Below are 21,173 nucleotides of genomic sequence, written 5' to 3'. Positions count from 1 at the left end.
GTTCAAAACAGTCGAGTGCAAGTCTCATAAGTACGATGTGGTATGTGTGAAGGAGGGCTGTCCGTGGCGGGTGCATGCCTATAAAGGCAAATGGAAAGATTATTGGGAATGCTCAATTATCACTCAGCACACTTGTCATTTACCGGACGTGCAGAAGTCCCATCACAACCTTACATCGCAATACATTGCAAACGAGATGTACGGGATGATAGTAGCCAACCTGTCATTTGAACTAAAGTCTATTATTAGGCATATTCAGGAGAAGTACAAGTATATCATCTCGTACGGGAAGGCGTGGAGTGCAAAACAGAAGGTGTTCGAGATAAGGTTTGGCACGTTCGAGGCTGCATATGATAATATTTCTCGATTGTTGGTCGTCATTTGTCAGAGAAATTCTGAAAGCTATTATGACCTGAAAAGTCTAGACAGAGGATAAGGTCCGCCCTTCATATTGCAGCGGGTCTTTTTCAGCTTGGATCCATGCATTAACGCATTCCAACACTGCCGGCCTATCCTGTGCATCAATGGAACCTTCCTCACCGGAAAGTATAGAGGGCAAATGCTGACAGCCATTGCAGCGGATGGAAACAATCAATTGCTTCCGGTTGCTTTTGCTTTTGTTGAGAGCGAAAACACAGACAGGTGCTACTGGTTTCTGGAACGGGTTAAGCTTGCAATCGTTCGGGATAGGGAATATGTGTGCCTGCTACATGATCATCACGCCGGCATACTAAGGGCAATACTAGATTTGCAGGAGGGGTGTGTGGATACCGGAGAGCCGGCCAAGTGGCGTGATGTTCGCAGTAGGTGGTGCATGAGACACATCGGTGCAAACTTTTTCAGCAGTTCAAGAACAAACAACTTATGGATATGTTCAAGAGGCTATGCAAGGAAACAAATCAACGAAAATTTAACAAGTAGTGGCAGAAACTTGATGAACTGACCGGGAAGAAAAGAATCAAGGACGTAGCAAAAACCAAAACTGCACAGGAAGAAACAGAGGCTTTGTGTTCTTTGCCAACAGATACTACACGTACTCGGAGGAGGTCTGGGTCAGCGGTGAAAACCTTTTCTGAATGGATTGAGAATGAACCGAAGGAGAAGTGGGCGTTGCTTTACGATATCGATGGTGCAAGGTACGGCATAATGACCACCAACTTCGCCGAGGTTTACAATTGGATGATGCGAGGTGTTCGTGGGCTTTCACTGGTTGCAATTATTGAATTCATCGTCCACGGGTGTACCGATTACTTTAGGGATCGGTTCACTTAAAATCAGGCATACATGCAAGATCCTGACAGATATTTTAGGAGCATGATGACAGATTATATGACCAAGAAGGCAGCTAGCGTCCAGCCACACCACGTACGGCAATGTGGTACATAGGAGCTCAAGTTTGAGGTACCTCCCAGAGACAGAGCACGACGTAGCATGAGACGTCAGACTACTGTTTGTTGTTGCTCATGCATGAGGCCAAAGTTGCTGCACAGACCTTGTTCTCATGTAATGGCTACTTGTACGGATATTATATATCCTGTCGATATATATATATGTCCCATTACTTCACAAAGGAAACAATTGCCAACACCTGGTAGTATGAGATCTATGGGTTCCATATGGTTGGAGCGTTCACTAAGGCAGCGAATTCTGTGATCTATATTCGAGACCCGAGAACAGCTCGGGTTAAGAGAGGGCGCGGTTAGACACGGCGTATTCGTAATGACATGGATGAGTCAGAGCTCCGTACGAGGATACAGCGCTGCAGTGCATGTAACCAGAGTGGACACTCGCATAAACGTTGTCCGAACAATGATGCTGGGCCTAATTCTGCTGAAGCTGGCGCTATAGGTGATGCTACAGATGGAAGACCTCCGGTTGCATCAAGGAGTGGGAGACGTCGCCGATCGAGTGCTACTACGACATCAGGCATCGTTTAGTTGTAATTTTATTTGAACAGGTGGCGTTCAGAGACGCACACATTCCACTTGCCGTGCGGGGATATAGCCCCCACGTTGCAGAACGTGTCGTATCTGCTCGGGCTTCCCATTGCGGGGGAAGCCGTTGGCCCGGTTGCCGTGCCACCTAACAGGAGGGCGGAGCTTCAGGAGCGGTTTGCTCCAGTGAACCCGCCACATTTTTTGGACGTACCTGGCGCGCCCGGCCCAACCAAGGGTTGGGTAATACAATATAGGGTACGTACAATTATTTTTAATTAATATAATTGAATCATATGTGACTACCTCTAAGCATTGAACAAATATATTTCAGGCTCAGGATCTCCACCATCTAGCTGGGCAGTACGAGGTGTCGCGTTGCCTGGAGGCATATCTGTTGTGATTGTTCGGCTGGGCTCTTTTCTGCAGCTCTAGCGGCAACTATGAGGACAAAGTTCTCATCCAGTACGCGTGCGCGATTGCGGATGCGGAGCCGGGCCAGGTACCTGGGTGGAGCTGGGGATCGGCAGTGCTTGCTGCCACGTACCGAGGCCTTTGCCAGGCCTGTTTCAAGATGGAGAGGACCGCCGTCATCACAGGCTGTTCACTTCTGCTGCAGCTATGGTCCTACGAGCGATTCGTCATAGCACGCCCCCTAATCAGCGAGGAGCTTTATCCGCCCGATATGAATGGGCTGTGGCACGAGAACAGACCCACGATGGGTTCGCTTTGGACGGATCGATGGGTAAGCTCTTTAATTTACTGTTGCACATTTCTGTATATGCAAAGTACAGAGCCAGTTGTGTAATTTTGTAGATGAGCTGGGCACATCGGCAGGTCCGAAAAGCATACCCGCTGTTCGTGTCCGAATTTGATCGGTTGCGGCCACAGGATGTCATCTGGATCCCGTACACCGCTACGGCTGTCCAGACACGTGCGCCCTGTGCACGAGTGACGAGGCATACTGGCTCACAAAGGCGAATCTAGTGTTCGATATTGTCGTGGAGCCGTACTGCGTCGAGCGAGTGATGAGGCAGTTCGAGCGATGACAGCACTTCCCTCTCCTACCCCGAGCGTTCCAGGCCGTGCCACGCAGCGTACACGAGTAAGTTTGTGATAACTCATTTTTTATTAATTATATAACCGTTATCATAAAATAATATTGTCTTCCAAATGTTTGCAACAGATATTCACGCAAAGGATATCATGGCAATGAAGTCAACTGGGTTGTCAAGCTGCAAGCGCAGCGTGGCGCGGTATGTCTTTCGCAACTTCAATTATTAAATCTTTTTAAAGAAATCGATAAAAATATTACTCTGCTTCCCATTACTCATGCAGATCAATCTGATCAACCGCGCGGATGTCGAAGCTGCATCTCATATCACGTTGTTTGACTGTGGAGTACATGTACCAGAGACACAGTACAAAGAAAGCTTTAGTCGAATTCATGACAACTTGACGCAAGCGTTACGTGCACTGACGTGTTGCAGTAGAGACGACGTGGGGGCCTCCAGTTTATCTTAGGCGTCCACCCACGTGTACACAGCTAACCCATCGACCTCTGCAACACCGCACGCAGCGTCCAGCGGTACTGCCGCCAGTTCGAGCTGTAAGTGCTTTATAATTGACTTTTCGATCAACTTTGATTTATACGACTAATTTCGTTTGTTTTTATGGTGATGCACTCGACGGCAATAGGGCCTCCTCCTGCAAGAATGGAACCTCAGAAGTTTGGCGCCTATGCTCCAGGAACGTCTCTCCCGCCAGGTTCGACGCTAGCTGCTCCGTATTCTCAGGGCTTTACTCAGCATGCGTGGTCGATGGGAGCTCCTGCACACTGTGGTCTGTTCGGTGTGCCGGATTGGAAAGGCAGCTGCGTCAATTTGTCAGAGTTGGATGGCGGCGGCGCCGGGCAGACATCATTCGCCCCTCCCAGACGTACGACGCTCCACCTCTACAGACCCAGGATGACCCGTTCACGCCGGCGCCGGGCGCCTCGTCCTCACCGTGCTCTAGATGCACTCATGTACTCGGAGGGGCACATACGCCGACGGCCTAGGACTAGGGGGGAGGAACAAGAGAGCGCGAGGACCGGGACAGGCGGAGTAGATACTCCTGATTCGGTGGACTCTATATATTTAAACTATTTTTTTATCATACTATTTTATTTTTAATAGCTTGATGTATCGTACTATCGTAATATTTGGATTCTACGTTGCAAAATGTTATCGCTTAACCATCTTCATACGAGTTTTAGATACCGTAATCTTCTTCGTAAAATTGAACTAAAATTTAGGGGAATTTAGGGGGCAGGTGATTCGTAAAATTGAACTAAAATTTAGAGAAATTTAGAGGGCAGGTGGGGGCTTATATAGGGGGAGGGGAACCTCCCACCCGCCCAATGGGCGGGATGCCCCTCCGCACTGTAGGGGCCCCTCACCTCCCTCCCGTTGGGCGGGCGGGATGCCTTTGCCGCCGCGGGATTCGCGAAGAGGCTCTCAGGAGAGGTCTAAGAAAAGATTTAGCACCTGTCGCCCATTGGGGAGGTATCCGGTCCCACGCCTCCCGTCCGTTGATCGGACGGGAGGTACCTATTTTTAGAAAATTTTCAAATCGGCACCCTTTTTCGAATTTAAATTTTTAACCTTTTTTAAAAAAAATTCCCGCAAGCCGGGGCACCATAGGCTGGCACGAGTTGGGCCGGGCCTTAATTAGGTCACATCGTTTGCATTTTTTTTTCAGACCGCTCGGGTCATTGCAGGGTAGGTGAGATCCTGCGCTTCAGGCAATGCTATTTTCGTTTCCCGCGAAGAGTGCCTGCCAGCCAGCCAGCTCAATGATTAGGGGCTGTTTTCAGGCATTAATTTTTCGTCTCGGTGATATAAGTACGTTTGGATGCTAATTAGGAAAATAAACATAAATTAACTATAAAACTAATTGCATAAATAAAAATAATTCACGAGACAAATCTTTTAAGTCTAATTAATCCATCATAGACTAATTAAGCTTAATGGATTCGTTTCGTGAATTAGTCTCCATTTATGCAATTAGTTTTGTAATTAACCTATATTTAATACTTTTAATTAATATCCAAACATCTAAAGTGATGGAACTAAAATTTAATTCAGGATCCAAATGGCCACTAAGTATATGTATGGCACAATGTGAAACTGTGGTTTCGTGAGACATACATCGTAAAAGTTAATTTAGTCTTCAACATATAATGAAAGGGTGGTTTGATCTGCAACACACCACACTGAATAAAATAACCGTTTTTGGTTGAAAGGGGGCAAAAATACTATTTTACCCTCGGACCCACTTGTCACCTTCTTCTCCCTCTCATTTCAATCAATTTGGAAATGAGATGACAACCGAACCGAGGGCACGGTATGAGAGCTTTTTTGACATGCGGTGTTATTGCTCACAGCTAGTATAGCTGGCCATCCGATTCAGGGTCCGTTTGGTTCCGATTCAGTCGACCGATTCGCGTCACAGAATCTACTATCGCAATCAAAGGGGTTGGACGGGTGCAGCGATTTCGGAGAATCGACCGATTCCGCTAATTCACTCCGAAATCGGCTGGCACCCCAGATTTCCATAGATTCTACCCGTTATTTACCCACTGCCATCGGTTATGAGCGTACCGCTTCGTTCTTTTTTCCTTCCTCCCGAGACTCCCCCGACTCCTGCTCTCTCGTCTCCAACACGACTGGGTAGGGGCGCCGCCACCCTCCCCTGCTCCGGCAGCCGGAGTTCCTGCCCATCTCCGGCAGCCCCTCTCCGGCCTCCCCATCGTGACGCCCTCTCCGGCCTCCCGAGGCGGCATTTGCGTGGATCTAGCGGTGGCGACCACCATCGATGCGCGGCTCCATCGGCGGCGACCACCACCAAGCCGCCGCGCCGCGCCCCCCGCCGCCGCCCGCCCCCGAAGCGCCGCCCCCGCCGCGCCGCCCTCCCGCCGCGCCCCCCGACGCGCCCCCGCCGCCGCGCCCCCTCGCCGCCCCCCGACGCGCCCCTGCCGCCCCCGCCCCCCGTGTTGCTCAAGAAAAACAGAGAAAGGGATAAGGAACGGGAAAAGGGAGAAGGGAAAAGGGAAAAAAAAGAAAGAAGAAGGGAAAAATAGAAAGAAAAAAGAGAGGAAAGAAATACAGAGAAAAAAATGAAAGAAAAAAAGAAATTGTTCAATTATTTTTATAACGTGGATATATATTTTGTATAAATTATTATATATATCAAATATTAACAAATATGAATATTTTTTTTTCCAAAACGGTCATCTACATGTCCATGCGATTAATTAGCATATAAACAGTCTTATGGAATTTCAGGGGCATAACAGATATTTCTTACAGAAATGTACAGCAGCTGTCAGCTCACAGCAGCTTTCCCACAACTAATTTTAGAAATCAGATTTTCAAAAATGCGCAGCTGAACCAAACGCACCCGTGCCTAGGCTCTCGTCGTCGTGGCCTTCTTGGCTGCTTGCCTGCTTCTGCACTCCCGCACCGCCGCACGAGCCAACGCTAGCCACCTGGGCACCCGGCCGTACGGCACCCAGCACAGCAGCGGCAAAGCGCGTGACCGCACCTCCAGCCTCCACGCCGCTGCCGCCGCAGCTCCGATCCCGCGGTCCCACACAATGCGCAACTGCACGCTCAGTCTCCAGGTTCCGGGCTTTCCGATCCGGAGGGGCTACGAGCTGCCAACGGTTCGCGAGTGGGACCCACCGTGGAGAGGGGCAGAGAGGGAGTGCGACTGTGTGAGAGCGTTGGATGAGTTTTCGATAGGCATGCAGAACCAGAGCAGAACCGGATGGAGAGAAGAGAAGATGAAAGAGAGCAGAAGAAGAAATATGATAAAGATGACAGGTGGGCCTAAGGGCAAAATGGTCTCTTTATATCTCCTCTTTGCTGAAAATGATTTGCTTATTTGGTGTGGTGTGTTGCAGACCAAACTGCCTTTTTGTGGTGTGATGGAAACTAAATTCTCTTTGATGATGTGTGTAGCGCAAAACCAAACTTTCATAGTGTGTCATAGACAAATTTCGCGTTTATATGTACTACTGTCTGACTGAACCTATGAATAAAGAACTGGGACTGTGATCTGGCAGAGTGTAGTACCCCTGAAAGAAAAATAGAAAAGAACCACAGCGTCGTTGGAGCATATGGGGGCAGGGGCACTCTTATCGTCTGGCTAGTGGGTGTCGCTGTTGATACGCTCATGCACCTCCGCACAGCTCACCGAGCCACGGACGGTCGGACGACAAGACAGCCGCAATGATCCAGACCAGCCAGTGCCCCCGCCAACACCGCCATCCCCCCCCCACCCCACCCCCTCCCCCCCCCCCCCCGGCGCGCCCTCTGCAGCTCCACTGGTGAACTTAACGCTGCCATCATCATCATTCCGGCCATTTGATCAGTCCAGCACCGGCGGCCACGAGATCGAAAAAACGCACGGATCATTTAGTGGCAGTGGCTTATCGATCGGGTAGGCCTGCAATACGTGCTTCTGATTCTCTGAATGAACCTTTTGCTTTTCTGGCCGGTCGCCGGCCGTGCGCGCGCGCGCGTGTCCATCGTCCCCGTTGTGGAGCGTGCACTTTGGCCCGTTGGAACATACCGGCCGCATTCCTACTCGGACACCACCGCCACCACCCCACGTACGTACACGGCTCCATTCAGCGTCGCTCGCAAAGCGCCATGTGCGCATCTGCATGCGCAGTAGAGCTGCATCGCTGTCAGTAACGCCGGGTACGGTCCCAACTGTGGTAGTGACCCAAAGGACTTTCAGTGTCGATGCTTATTACTACTTTATTATTAGACGAACTTTTGGCTGCGAGTGAGCGAGTGACACATATCTGAATTCAGTAGTCTACAGGGACGACACGTGTGCGTCTAGCTACTTCGAGTGATGGATCCCTTGGCTTCCAAGCGATATATATGCATGTATACGGGCCTTTCATGTAGTCAATCGTCGTATCATCATCCATCATTCATCCTCGATAACGGAGATAACACTGCGTTGTGTGCACATAAAGCTACAAGAAGAAAAGTACACGATGCAACTGATTCATTCGTAGCTGATGCAGTAATTAAGCAGTAACGGGTGACGACTGGGACGGACTTTCACTCAATCGAGGTGCTAATGATGATGCAGAGAGAGAGAGAGAGAGAGAGAGAGAGCTAGGCAGGCTTGCTTCTTGGTCTGCTTCATTGTTGTCTGAAAGATGCAAGTAACACTGTCAACAAGCAGATAATTCGCCTGATTTGTTCAGACACATGTTCAGTTGGTTAGCGAGGTGACCTTCACATCGGCTTTCATCACTCCACGGTAAATCTTTCAGACCTCAGTTGCAAGCTTGCATCAGGAGATGTGACGCACTGGCCGCGACGACGAAGAGCGCGTAGGACCTTAGAGATGGAACAGTATACGATGACCCCGCGCAACTTTGAAGCTCCGTTTTTCTTGACGAATGCAGTGGCGAGGCTCCTAGTTGCCCAGCGACCTCCACCGGCGGGGCTCCGGGATCGCGGTCCGGCTCCTCCGGCTGCCACACCATCCTCCGCCTCCGCCATGGCGTTGTCCAGTTCCCGCGGGGGCGCTCGCTGATCAGCCGTTGGGAGCTATCAGGAGCGGCCTCCGTCGATTGTTGAAGGAGGATTCGAGCCCCATTCCCCGAGCGGCCGTTTGGATCTGCGGCCGCGCCGTCGCCGTTGTGGTTGAAGAGAAGACGGCCCGATTTGGTCCAACGAGAGCCATAGAGATGCTGCAGAAAGCTTTCACGCCCGAACACGTCGACCCCCCGGCGATGGGCATGCGACGACAGGCACAGGGCAGCGGGAGGATGAGCTGGGGCCCGCTGCTTCCCCACGGTCCAGCCTGCTTGCAGACCACTGGGGGGGATTCGTAGCTGATGCAGTATGACTGGGGGATTCATTCGATTGAGATGCAAATGATGATGATGTGATTCCAACATAGGTTGCTTTCGTTGGAGAAAAGATCTGCCAAAGCGCACGCAATTCACGGCGGAGAAAGCAATTGTTCGAGAGGCGGTGCGTGCAGAACTGCAGATCACTACAGAGGGCGCGAGAGCGAAGGGACGCGGCGAGAGAGAAGTCAGCGCGAGCCCGTGGTCGTCGTCGTCGCCGCCGATCAGGCCACAGGGTGCGGCGAACTTTCGTGCGCCCAACGGATCGGATCAGGGGTCACATCGAGCTAGCTAGCTAGCGCATGCATGTGCGCGGCCCTGCATGATGATCTATCTATCCGCTCCAGAGTCCAGAGAGATGGATGCCTAGTAGCTGACTAGCATCACGGATCGATCCATCCAGCCAAGCAACCCATCCGCCACGAATCGCGATTATATTCCTTGCATTATCATATATATAATTATAATTATATGGAGTATATCATGTATATCGCTTGGATATATAATCATCGGTCATCGTTCGATCGACCACTACGTACAGCGGCTAGCCGTTGAGCGGTGGCGGCGGCGCACAGTTGTCGCAGCATCAGCCTCACCAGCCAGCATCCCGGCATCCCGGCACGGCCGCGCATTCTCCTTCAGCTCATGAGCTGCTTGCCCATTGCTTCCGAGCTAATAAGCTGTCTACTCTTCGTTTACTCCCCAGGTGTGTGGTACAATCAATACCCATCATGCAAATACCGTGAAATAACTAACCCACCCCTGGTTTGGAGCAAAGTAGGGAGTGTCCTGGTGAGCTCTGCTGGCTAGCTCTAGATCGTCATCTTCAGTTTCAACTCCGTTTGCTTGAATGCTCACTGCTGTCAGCTTCAACTGGAATTCCTTTTGGACTAAAATAAACACCACTCCGTTGCTTGACAGGTCCACGGAGGATTCCTTTTCCAGGGCCATGTCACCGGCCGATCATATCACCGGCCCTCGATCACGCATGCTGTCCGATCCGGAGAGCAACCTGGCTGCTGCTACGCTTGCCGGCCAGTTGGCTGCCTCAATAGAAAAACAAAACCCACGTAATCACCTGGCGCCATTTGTATATACCTCCTGGCTCCTGGCAGGCTGACTATTTTTCGTGTTACTTTCAGTGTCAGATATATTCAAACAGTTTCCGTAAAAAAACAAAAATATACTTCTATTAGTATATTCATAGGGTTGTAGCAGCAGCAGCAGTAGACTAGTAGTAGTACGTGCTTCATTTTTAAAATCAAACATCCATTGTCTTTTGATTCGAGAAAGAAAAAGGTGAGGGCAAAAAAGAAGGAAATGGGTGGAGCTGGGGGAAATACTCGCACGCTTGCCTGGGCTACCTCAAGTGCAAGTGGCGGCAGCGAAAGGACGCAGCCATCGAACGCTTGAGGATATCCGCCTGCCAAATCTTTTCTCACGAAAACGACCTCGACGGAATAAACAATTCGGCTTTTCCTCGCTGCTTTTTATGGACCACCCCTCGAGGGACTTTGGAATTCGCTGAGAGCACGCTCGCAAAGGTTCCAATAAAGACCTTGAAATGTATTTACCAGAGAGCAACAATTTTGTAAGCAAGGCAAGTAGGAGACTGTTTTGTAGACATTTCGTAGAACTGTCGTGTTTTTTTTAAAAAAAAAACTACTCCGGGTGGGAGGCAGCCTGGCTTGGATGCTGAAAATTTACTAGCTCATCAATCCATGCGAAGTTTATGCACGCGAGACATTGATTAGCCACTTGGCAAAGTATTGTTTGGTCAAACATTGGCAATCAAGTGGGTACCTAGTTTAGCCATAGTTTGGCAGCAATGAAAATACTTTACCAGATCTGCTCATTGCCCTCCGAGAAACTAGGGAGGCAAATGATGGCAAAACTTATTCAAATAAATATTTTAGTGATCCTTCCAATCATGGAGCTCCATTTTGAGTTGCACGCAATTGATATGTTTAAATTTTAACCATCGTTGCCTATGACACTAAGGCCAGTCTTAATGGAAGTTTCATGAGAGTCTCATGGGCATTAAATGTTACGCTACATCGGTAAATTTGCTGACATGGCAAGATTATTATTAGGAAAGAGAAGGGGAAGTTTCATGGGACATGAGAGGAGTTTCATCACCATAAAATTTATCTAGTTCTCAGTCTTGATAACCGTGTAATAAGACTGATCTAGCATACGGTGCCTTGGACTGTAGAAATACCTACATATCCACTCGTCAAAATTTACAAGCAATGTGCATTTAAGGCCAAATCACATTCTTCTAATGTTACGGATTCATCTTGAATTATATTGATTCAGCTGCACTAATAAGTTACCAAGAACCGCCTTTCCAGAGTACGCGTGGCAGGAAGAACGTGATTGTAATTTGCGAGATGTAACCGGATTTTTAAGCAAGACCCGGCGGTATATAAAAAGCCGTACTCGCCATCATCTCCTCCCCCACATGCTCTTGGAGAGAGAGGGAGAATCTTTCGCCCTGAAAAAAGAGCAAAGTGTCAGCCCTTTCCCCCGGTTCCTAGTTTTGGTGCTACTCCACCGGCATCATTCTCCCCGTCCCCAACGAACCAGCAGAGCTCGCACCGCAAGCAACAAACGAGGACGAATCAGACGCCGCCGCCGCACGGGCACGCAGCAGAGAAGAGCAGAGCATCGCCACCGCGGGCCAGAGGCATGGGGGACGCCGCCGCCGCAAACCACCCTGTGAGTCCCTCTCCTGCTCGATCACCTGCGTGATCTTGTCGGAGCCAATCGGCTCTCTCTGCTCTGGCCGCCACCATGTTTTCCTTCCGAGGAGTTGGAATTTGGAGTGAATTTTGGCTGAATTTTTCTTGCACCCTAGGGGATAAAAAAAGTAGGACACCAGAAGTTTGGTTCCGTTTTTGTTAGCAAAAAGCGCGTGAGATCGATCGCTTGGTGAAATTCCCCTGCGCTATGTTCTTGCAGCTGCGAATTTTCGATGGAAATGGTGAAACTGACAGCAGCTTCTGATTCCTCGTACGTGCAGGTTCTCGCGCCGGGTGATGTCGGACAATCGAGCTTCGGCGCCAACTCGTCCGCCGCCGGGGCCGGCGGCGGGTTCGTGGCCCTCGACGTCGGCGCGCTGTCGTCCCTCGCCGGCGACGCCGGTCCGCCGGGCACGCCCACGGCGCCCCCGCGGACACCCACTGCGTCCGCCGCGCCCCCGCGGACACCCGTAAGTCCGAGAAGCACGCGCTCTGCGCGCAGCGACGCCGGCCGGACACGGCGGAACGCGCCAAATTCCTTTTCGTTCCGTTGCTTCCAAAGCTGACTCTTTTCCCTTCCTTGTGCCCGTGCCGTGAACGCGACAGAAGGTGGTGAGGTCGCTGTCGCGGAAGGGCGACAGGAAGAGCGCCGACGGCGACGCCAACGCCACCGCCGGTACGTCGGACCAAACGATTAGCTCAATCTCAATTCGCGTTCCGGTTTTGCCTCGGGGGGGGGGGGGGGGGTGCGGTGCTGCAAAAATCTCCATTTCGATGCGAATCCCTCGAAAGTTTCGCGTTTTTGCTTTCTCTGTATTATCCCCGTAACTTGATAGTGATTTTACTGAAAACTTACTAATTACCGTGTCGCTTAAGTGACAAGTGACAGCATTGTGTTAGTGTGTGGTGATTCCAACGACGAATTGGAGGGATGGCTTCTTTGGGGTGTAACCTTTGGCCGTGACACGGCCGAAAGATGCAATCTTGGAACCGGCCATGGATCCTGACCGGCTCGACCTCCTCCGTCGATGTATCTGCAGGTGGCGGTGGCGAGCGGCCGCAGCTGTTCGTGCACGTGGCGGCCGGCGACCTCGGGGACGCGCCCGGCAGCGCGCGGCTGGTCGTGCACACGCCGCTGGCCGGCACGCCCGGGAGCAAGTCCCGGCGGTTCGGCCGGCGGCCGGCGCCGTGGCTGGATCCCCGGAGGGTGGTCTTCCTCTTCGCCACGCTGTAAGAAAAACTACCACCATCCCCTTCATCAGTCGTCAGCTCTGACAGTTCTTTTCTGTTTTTAAAGAAAAACAAAAACAGAGAAGTTGTGACATGTCTGCTACCTCAACCTGGCAAGCGGTACTGGTAGCAGTACGTGTTACAGTAATTCGTGTCCGGTAGCAGTACGTGTTACAGTAATTCGTGTCCAGTAGCTTGGTGTCTGCCAAAGTCGCGGTGATTAACGCTCCCACATGAAGTACCCAAAAGATTCGGCAGAGCAGTTAAGCGTGTCGAGAGTGACAGTGTGAGCGTGCCTGAACAAGTAAGCTACGGAGTGGCAGTGAACGCCAGTAAATTCCCCAGTGCCAACTTCAGGGGGTCAGTAGCGAGTACGCTGTACAGAGCCCAAACCCAGCAAATGCGACCCATCAATTCGATGGGGACCTTAAACGGGGCAGTGTCTGGAGCATCATCAAGAGCATTGTGTTCTGCTGCCCGTAGAACACATTCGTCCGCCGCGAAGCGGCGAAGGTACGATGGCGATGGCCATGCTTGCAGTCGCAGAGTTTTGCAGCGTAGGACGGCCCGGCCGGACCCGGTCTCCGTTGCAGATGCCGGTTTCCAGCGTCGCCTTCGCTACGGCGATGGCAGTGAAAACGACGGCGACTGACGAGCAACCGCCGTGGGGAGCACGACGCTGCCGTGAAGAGCGCGGCGGCGTCGTACCGCGACGACGACCCTGGCGTCCTCGGTTCATGCCTGATGTCTCCTGTTCCTGTCCGGCACATAGGATCTCTTGGCAAGAATTTGCCAGATTGCTGAATTGGAGTTATCGCTGGTAGTATCTTCAGTTGAAATCTTAGTGTGGCTTACCCGCACCCTTGTCTGATCTCGGCAGGTCCAGCGTCGGAACGCTGATCCTGCTCTACTTCACGCTGTCCATGAGCAGGCCGGACTCCAGCGGCAGCGGCGGCGGCGGCGCCAGCGACGCTCGGTGAAATGCCGGCCGTCGACAGCGAGGGTGTTTCTTTTGCCTTGTTCTGAGAATTTTCAGACAGCAAAGATGACTTGCGAAGACTGAGAGGGGTACCGTAATCCAGGCATAAAAGAAAGAACGGAAGCTGTGGTGCTGCGCGAGTCTGCAAGGTCAGTCTCACAGATGGATAGAGAGTGAACGGCTGTGAAGAAAGTTGGCCGAGTTTGATGGAGAAGTTTGTGATGGTACTCGTTCCTGTTTCTTCTCCTCTTTCTTCTTTCCCTTTTTTCTTCTGATTGCTCAAAAAAGGATACACGTCACTTTACAGCGATAACCCATAATACTGTATTTTTCATTTCTTTCTTTCTTTTTTTTTTCCATAGACCTTTCAGTTCTTTCTTATGCTGCAAACAGAATCATACAAATTGTGGTACATCTCTTTACAGCGATAACCAATTGTCTCCTCGAATGTCAATTTCTTGAAGTGATACATATCTTCGATGAACCTAAACTGAATGAACGAACAAAGAATGACACACGTAGATCACGAGATGGGTGATCTTTCTAGGAGAATTTGGAACCCTCATGAATGAATATGGCACTCTATGCATATGGCACTAATCTAGTCGGTAGACGTAAAAAATTGCCGGACTTGATGAATTGTGGAATTTCGATATATCTGCACTGCAGCAGAATAGACTCTTTGATACTCGACATGAGTGTTAACCACCTGACCGGTAATCGTAGACTAGAACTGGAGCCACCCTGCAAGAACAGAAATGGATTTCTTAAGTTACTCAGTTTTATGCAGAAAGGTTCAGGATAGATACCTGCCTTAGCTATCTAGAATGAACAATGTTTTGCAAAGACTCAGAAAACATTATACTAATGTCCTGCATTTTTCTGAGGCTGTAGTTGTTCCACAGCAACACTTTGCCCCCGGAGCACTTACCTTTTTCTTAAGATATAGTGATATACACAAAACACAATTGACACACACTTTAACTCTTCTTTTGTGTGCAGATCAGACAAACTTTTGTTTCACTCAATTGCAAATAGTTTGTTTCGTTTCTTTCTAGATGTATCAGATTGAAACATAATCAAAGACCATCTTAATATCATCTCGGAGATCCTTATGCAAGCTCTTGAGTCTAGCAGTTTCTGCAACCAGATTTTTGATGACTGGATGTCTGGACCTCAATCCAGGGAGTTCCTGGTCCACCAGATAAACTACATTTTGTTTAAAGAACATACTACCGGAAGTGCATCCTGGTACTTTCAACCACATCCACAAGATGCTTGGTTCAAATAGTAACCAGAAAAAATAGAAACAGTAGGAAACATCATTCCACAATACGCAGTCATTATAAAGGCGTAGAGATCAAACAGCAAGATCCATCAAGCTGTTTAACACTAAGAAAACTGAAACACAACTTAATAAAGAAAGAGCGAAAGAAAACCAACGGAAAATTAAAGGCATCTGATCTCCAAGTCAGGGTACGGACACATTTTTAACTCCTTTTGAAAAAGATTTGCCTATCTGATTCATTTTTTTAAAAGAAAAAAAACTCAAATGATCCTGGGGTTAATACTAGAAGAAAAATGTTAGTATTGAAGCATACTGTCTTATAAGATCCTTGTTCAGGAGGAAAGGGATATTCAGGTACGTATTTAAAGATTTATACCCACCCAGACAACTAGAAGTTTTGTGATGATGCTGATTCGAGCGTCCTGCAGGAAATATATTACTCTGATTTTCTGATAAGTTTTGGAAAGGCAATTCACCCTACTATTTTACCTGGGATATAGAAATTCTCTAACGACCAAATAACGTTAGGCCAATGGAAGGCCAAAAGTGCAATATATACATTTATTTCTGCTGCACTGCACTGTAACTTATCTTTAAGATACAAATGCCACCAAAGGCTAAGGTCATTTGACATGGACGTTATCAAAACACACACACATTACAAGGTGTATAGAAGGGTTAGAACATGATTCTAGTACCGTTTGGATATGCGTGGCATGGAGCATTTCTGTTTCCTGTCATGGTAAACCCTTACAACCACAGCAGCTGTTTCCTCTATAGCTTTTCCAGTGACTCCTACATGAAGGCAGTACAAAAGAACGTTTAAACAAAGAAATAACAAATTAAAGGTTTCCATGAAGGCAAGTTAAATAAACTTACCAATGACTGGCCACATTGGGTTCTGAGCAAAAATTTGATTTGCATGGTCCAACTCCTGCCTCACATGCGCCATTTCAGCATAATTGCTCGTGTACCCATCAAAACCTAGAGTTTTGGCCCTTGTCTTCCTAATTGCTTGAAGAATCACTGGATTTATCGTCAATCCAAAAATCTTGTCCTGATTGATCTCAAAAAGAGCCTTTGGAAGATTCACTCCCATCACAATGGGGACATTTGCTACCTTGTATCCCTTCTGAGCTAGATATATAGACAATGGAGTCTTCCCTGTACGTGAAACACCAACAAGTACAATGTCTGCACGGTTGAGATTCTGTGGCTGAGCTCCATCATCTTGTTTGATGGTAAAATCAATGGCCTCAATTCGCCGGAAGTAATCCTCAGTTAGTTGACCCTTTCGACTAGGAGAACTACGTGGAATCCCAGATGGAGCAACACCAATATGAGCAGCAATGGCTTCAACCGTAGGTCGAAGAACATCAGTGCATGGAACACCCCAGAAATCACAGGCCTTCTTAGTTGCCTCAGCCATCGAAGGATCAGCAAGGGTATATAGAACTAGTGCCCCTTCTTTTGCTGCTTGTTTTATTACCTCAAGAAGTCTATCCATGTCGTCGATCTAAAACACATTAGCAGAAACTTGTTATCAAGTGATGCGCAGCAAATATTTTTCAAGCTAGCAAAGGTAGAAAAGTTGATAACTTAGTATCTAATCAGGATTCCCTGAGCCAGGAACATGACAAATGCCTTGTTTTCTCCAACAACCAACAATATGATCAAGCCAAACAGAAATATTTGTCTTTTCCCTCAATAAGCTGATAACTAGTATCCCAACAACCTGAGACATATTTATCTTTTCTACCCCAAATAATGCATGTACATGATTTTTTGAGACAGAATCTGAGCCAATGAAAATAAATAGATATGCATGAAGCAACGATGCAGTGATGGATTTTGCACAAAACGCTTCCTGTATCCAATTGCATCATGCGTATGCATACGGTTGCAGATTGTGACTTTGTCTTTACTCAAGAAAGGGTTCAGGATGTAGCATAAATGAATCCAATGTTATATACAGAAATAATCTTCTTACCCGGACAACATAGCAATCTTCTGTTACAAAACTGACACCAACCGCATTACCATCTAACATCCAGATGTACTAATGACCCTGCATATGCTACTTCGGCACATATCACTCTACTCTAGAGCAGAATCAGAGTTATCATTGGATCCCAAGTGTTATATCCAGTCTCTAGAATCAGAAGTCATTGGTTTTTCCTTGGAGACCTGACTCTCACCCAATCTCACTCTCTACTCAGCATCTCACTCCGCATATTTCAATTACTGATTTCTCTACTCCTCACTTATCGCATAACTTGAATTTACCACTAGCGTCCAAAAATCCGTGCTCCCCTAATCAGCTAATTCGATAGTTAGTTGACACAACAGAACACTTGATATAACTACACGCTATGCTTAGCAGTTGGGGCGGTTATCCCACGATGAGCTAGCAGCAAAAGTGTTTGTTTACCCCTGAGAAGAGGTGGGTGTTGACGGAGCATTCGCGGTCGACGAGGCAGTGCTCGAACTGGCCGAGCGCGGCGTTCACCGAGTGCTCGGCCGTCCAGCCGGTCCCGTCCGACACCATGTAGATGGCCTTCCCGGCCACCGCGTCCCTCTCGGCGTCGCACAGGTCGTCGTCGTCGTCCTCCGCCGCCCCCGCAGCAACGTCGGGCACCAGCGACGGCGTGGGCGGGGGCATCGTCGGCGGCGCCAAGGAGACCGCCGCGCGGTCCAGCCCCAGCCGCCGGCCCGAGCGGAGCGCCCGCGCGCGGGACCACCGGCTGAGCTGTGAGGTGCCCCGCAGCGCCGTGGATGAGGCGGCGGACTCATCCGGCGGCCGCGGTGGCGGGGCGCGGTCGGACTGGCCCGGGCTCTGGGCAGCGGCGGTGGCGAGAGCTGGGGAAGGGTCCGGGGCGCAGGCGGCGGTGGCGAGGCGGCGCCCAGCGGGGGGCGTCGCGCCGAGCAGCGGCGCCGCGAGCGGCTTGGCGCCCCCAATCATGGAGCTAGCGGGGGGCGGCGACGAGTCACGGGAGTCGGAGACGATGCCTGGCCAGACGGACGGGAGTGGCTACGACGGTTCGGCGTGGGGGCGGTGGCGGTTTTGATAGGAGGCAGGCGGTGTGGGCGTGGCCGCGTGGGTGCGGTGATGCCATGCCGATGCCGGTCAGGTGGGCGCGTGGGTTTGGTCACGGGACGCCAACGGGTTGGACCGTGGACCAGCGAGGATTTTGGCCGTGGATGCTGGTTTCGTCTCGGCCGCCGACCGCCGTGGCCCGTGGGGGCTTGCGGAATCTGCCCGTCGGCCATTTGGCTTCGTGCTGCCGTTGCACATTCGACGAACGTGCCAATGCCGTAGCCTTCAAATGGAGCGGCTGCCAGCAGATTCTGCTCGAATTCAATATTCTCGGGCGGCGTTCTTGTACGCAAGGCAGCACCTTTTTTTTTTTGACAAGAAAAACTTCACGTTAGTAAACGGTTATGGCACGATAGGCGCCGCGCGGCGGATAACTACCACTGCCCAAGGGTTTCCATCGAGATGGCGTGCATCTTATCCTGTAGCACGCCCTCCAATTCCCGGTCGCCGAACGTACACTCGCGGACAAAAGGGAACATTGTCAATTTACTCCTATGTCGACATCAAGCCAGGAAACAGAACGGTGGATGAGGACGCAGCCACGGTGCCCCTCATTTACTTTCTTTCTTTCCTTTTGAGAAAGTCACTCATTTACTTTCAATATGTAATCCCCCTGACGCTTGTAATAATTTGTAACCTGCTGAACTCCATGTTTCATTTTCTGAGCTTGCCAGAAACTCCTGGCAGTGAATTGGTAGGGATCCCCACCGGGATCGGTTACCGGAAAACGAGGTCAAAATATACTGCATCCACGATCGGAGGAGCACGTGGTGGCCGCACGACTGCCTGAGGCAGGCAGCCCGCCACCCGCAGCGCGTCAAACGCCGGGCGCTTGCCAGACCCTCGCGGGGGACGGTCCGCATGGCCCGACGGCCCGAGTCGACAACGACGGCGCCGGCGACGGAGGCGGACAGGGGAGCGACGACGGATGGAGGAAGAAGTGCGCGTCCGGCGTCCGGTCAGACGTCTCCGAGAAGGGCTTGCGCGGGGTGCTGGACGCGATGGCATCGCACATGGAGTCATGGACACGGAGATCCGGGAGGAGGACAGACAGGGCGATCGCTTTGTCGCGGGCGACCGGTGTCGGATTAAGGTCCCGGAAATCATCAGGGTGCGCATGGTCTTGGGGCACATGAGAAACCTGGTGGACGTCGACGGGGTCATGCGCAGGAGGAGAGGCAAGGGCCGCGGCTGGGGAGGTCATCCGCTACCGCCGGCGGCGGCCAGCGGCCGAGATGGATGTGGATCAGGTGGACGAGGATGATGTGCTGGCCAAGAGGTTGAAGCGACTGCAGGTATGACGGTGCAGTCTTTGCTGCCGCAGATGAACCGTCTGCGGACGACGCCGTGCATCTCAGCATTACGTGACGGGTGAGTTCGCTGTGCCGGAAGAAACAGAAATGCAGAAGAATGAACGCCGAGAGGAAGAAGCTAAGGCAGCAAAGGAGGAAGAACGGTGGGAGGCTCAAGTTCAAGGTGATGCAGATGGATAGATGTCAGCTCCTCGGCGCGTAGCTTCGCACAAATCCTAGTTGCTTTCGGTAATTCGGTCCGTACGCAACTCATTTACTCCCAAATGGTCGATCTAATCCGAGTCGGACTTGGCTCGGTTAGCCATCAAATACGAGAAACAGCATCGATCGCAGTCACGGCCGGCCAATCGCTTTCTACCTGGCCGCCGATCGAGATGCCGATCACCTTCCCCTTCAGCGTCTGCCCGGCGCCTGCTCAGAGCTCGCGACCCTCCGTACAGCTGCGCGAGGCGGAGGAATCGCCGGCGGCGCGGCGCGAGCTGCAGCTGCTCGAAGACCACCGCCCGTGGGAGATGCTGGACAACATGGCGCTGGCCATCATCGACCAGACGTACGCCGCGCTGCTCGAGATCCTCGGGCACGCGGTGCCGCCGCCGGAGGAGGGCGACGGCGGGCACGTCACGGTCAGCCACCTGTTCGACGCCGCCGTCCCCGGCTCGCCGCCGGAGCCGCCGCCGGCGCTCCGCGTCGAGGCCAGCGCGAGGCACTGCCGCATCTACGTGGTCACCGCCGGCCGAGAGTTCGCGAGGCACGCCTTCCGGAGGCAGAGGAGCTGGCCGCCGCGGCACCGCCTCAACCGGGCGAGCGTCAGCGCGTCCCTGGGCGCGCTCTGCCTGGCCCGGGCCGACGGCGGCGGGCGCGGCGACTACTGGAAGTGCGCGGACGACGACGTCCGGCCGGACGTCTCCGGGAGGGGCCTGCTCGGGGTGCTCGACGCGATCAGGGCGCGCCTTGACGCGGCGGTCCGGCTGGAGGGCAGGCTGCTGGAGATAGCGAGGGCGCACCGGTGCAGGGGCGACAAGGTCCGGGAGATCCTCAGGGTGCGGACGGCGCTGGAGGACATGAGGCGGGAGGTGGACCTCGGCGTGATCGCGCGGAGGAGGAGGTTCCAGAAGCGGCCCCGAGCCGTACTGATCACCTATCGTCCGGAGGCCGACATGGATGTGGACCGGGAGGACGAGGCAGAGGAGGTGACCAAGAGGTTGAAGGCACTGCACGTATGACAAGAGGACAGTCCAAGGCTGATGATGCAGCTAGCCTTGCTCCAGTGTGGATGAATTGTGTGAATTGTTCGTTCGCATTGTACTGAGAGTGTTGCTCCGCGCAAAACCTCATTAGATTTCCTTTTTATCCGGTGGTTAAACACTGGTCACCAAAAATGGTGCTCAACAACAATGCAATCCTCCAGTGATAAAATGGCAAAGGAAAACAATCGGGAAATTCTTGTAATGCATATGAGCTGTCAAAGGGGAGTATTCCATAACTAATCTAGAACTCATTGGATATTTCACAAACTTATAACGACTAATCGTATGAACAACATATGAGAGAACAGGAAAGACAACGTTAAAATTGTACAACTGAAAGTAGGAGCATGGCAGCTTAAAGCAGAATAGCATAAACGAAAACAAATAAGGGTGCTGGTTTGTACTCCATAATA

The 21,173-nt window shown here is 51.1% G+C and overlaps 2 protein-coding genes across 4 annotated transcripts; one reads left to right on the top strand and one right to left on the bottom strand.

The window, feature by feature from the left end:
* The first annotated feature begins 11,337 nt into the window (after positions 1 to 11,337).
* On the top strand, positions 11,338 to 14,246 carry LOC112879835. 2 transcript variants are annotated; one of them, XM_025944249.1, is made up of 6 exons: positions 11,338 to 11,583; positions 11,888 to 12,076; positions 12,213 to 12,282; positions 12,647 to 12,836; positions 13,717 to 13,839; positions 13,919 to 14,246. In XM_025944249.1, the coding sequence occupies exons 1-5, from the start codon at positions 11,554 to 11,556 to the stop codon at positions 13,814 to 13,816; spliced, it is 579 nt and encodes a 192-aa protein (XP_025800034.1). In that variant the 5' UTR covers positions 11,338 to 11,553; the 3' UTR covers positions 13,817 to 13,839; positions 13,919 to 14,246. The 2 variants fall into 2 exon arrangements, with proteins under 2 accessions (XP_025800034.1, XP_025800033.1); XM_025944248.1 differs by having other exon boundaries at positions 13,717 to 14,246.
* On the bottom strand, positions 14,234 to 18,276 carry LOC112879833 (pyruvate, phosphate dikinase regulatory protein, chloroplastic-like). Of its 2 annotated transcripts, XM_025944246.1 has the most exons (4): positions 17,535 to 18,276; positions 15,983 to 16,619; positions 15,802 to 15,898; positions 14,234 to 14,559 (listed from the first exon to the last, which is right to left on the bottom strand). In XM_025944246.1, exons 1-4 carry the CDS (start codon positions 18,063 to 18,065, stop codon positions 14,517 to 14,519), a joined length of 1,308 nt encoding a protein of 435 aa, XP_025800031.1. In that variant the 5' UTR covers positions 18,066 to 18,276; the 3' UTR covers positions 14,234 to 14,516. The 2 variants fall into 2 exon arrangements, with proteins under 2 accessions (XP_025800031.1, XP_025800032.1); XM_025944247.1 differs by lacking the exon at positions 14,234 to 14,559 and having other exon boundaries at positions 15,623 to 15,898; positions 17,535 to 18,264.
* Positions 18,277 to 21,173: the final 2,897 nt, after the last annotated feature.

This window comes from Panicum hallii, chromosome 2 (genome assembly GCF_002211085.1).
Source record: "Panicum hallii strain FIL2 chromosome 2, PHallii_v3.1, whole genome shotgun sequence".
NCBI lineage: Eukaryota > Viridiplantae > Streptophyta > Magnoliopsida > Poales > Poaceae > Panicum > Panicum hallii.
This window is presented reverse-complemented; position numbering and strand designations above follow the sequence as displayed.

Bases quoted from the DNA above. Each gene is read 5' to 3' on its own strand.
- LOC112879835 (XM_025944249.1), top strand. From the start codon at position 11,554: ATGGGGGACGCCGCCGCCGCAAACCACCCT. The intron at 11,584-11,887 runs GTGAGTCCCTCT...TCGTACGTGCAG, and splicing joins CCGCCGCCGCAAACCACCCT to GTTCTCGCGCCGGGTGATGT. The intron at 12,837-13,716 runs GTAAGAAAAACT...TGATCTCGGCAG, and splicing joins GTCTTCCTCTTCGCCACGCT to GTCCAGCGTCGGAACGCTGA.
- LOC112879833 (XM_025944246.1), bottom strand. From the start codon at position 18,065: ATGATTGGGGGCGCCAAGCCGCTCGCGGCGCCGCTGCTCGGCGCGACG. The intron at 16,620-17,534 runs GTAAACAAACAC...AATGTGTTTTAG, and splicing joins ACACCCACCTCTTCTCAGGG to ATCGACGACATGGATAGACT. The intron at 15,899-15,982 runs GTAAGTTTATTT...GCCTTCATGTAG, and splicing joins CCCAATGTGGCCAGTCATTG to GAGTCACTGGAAAAGCTATA.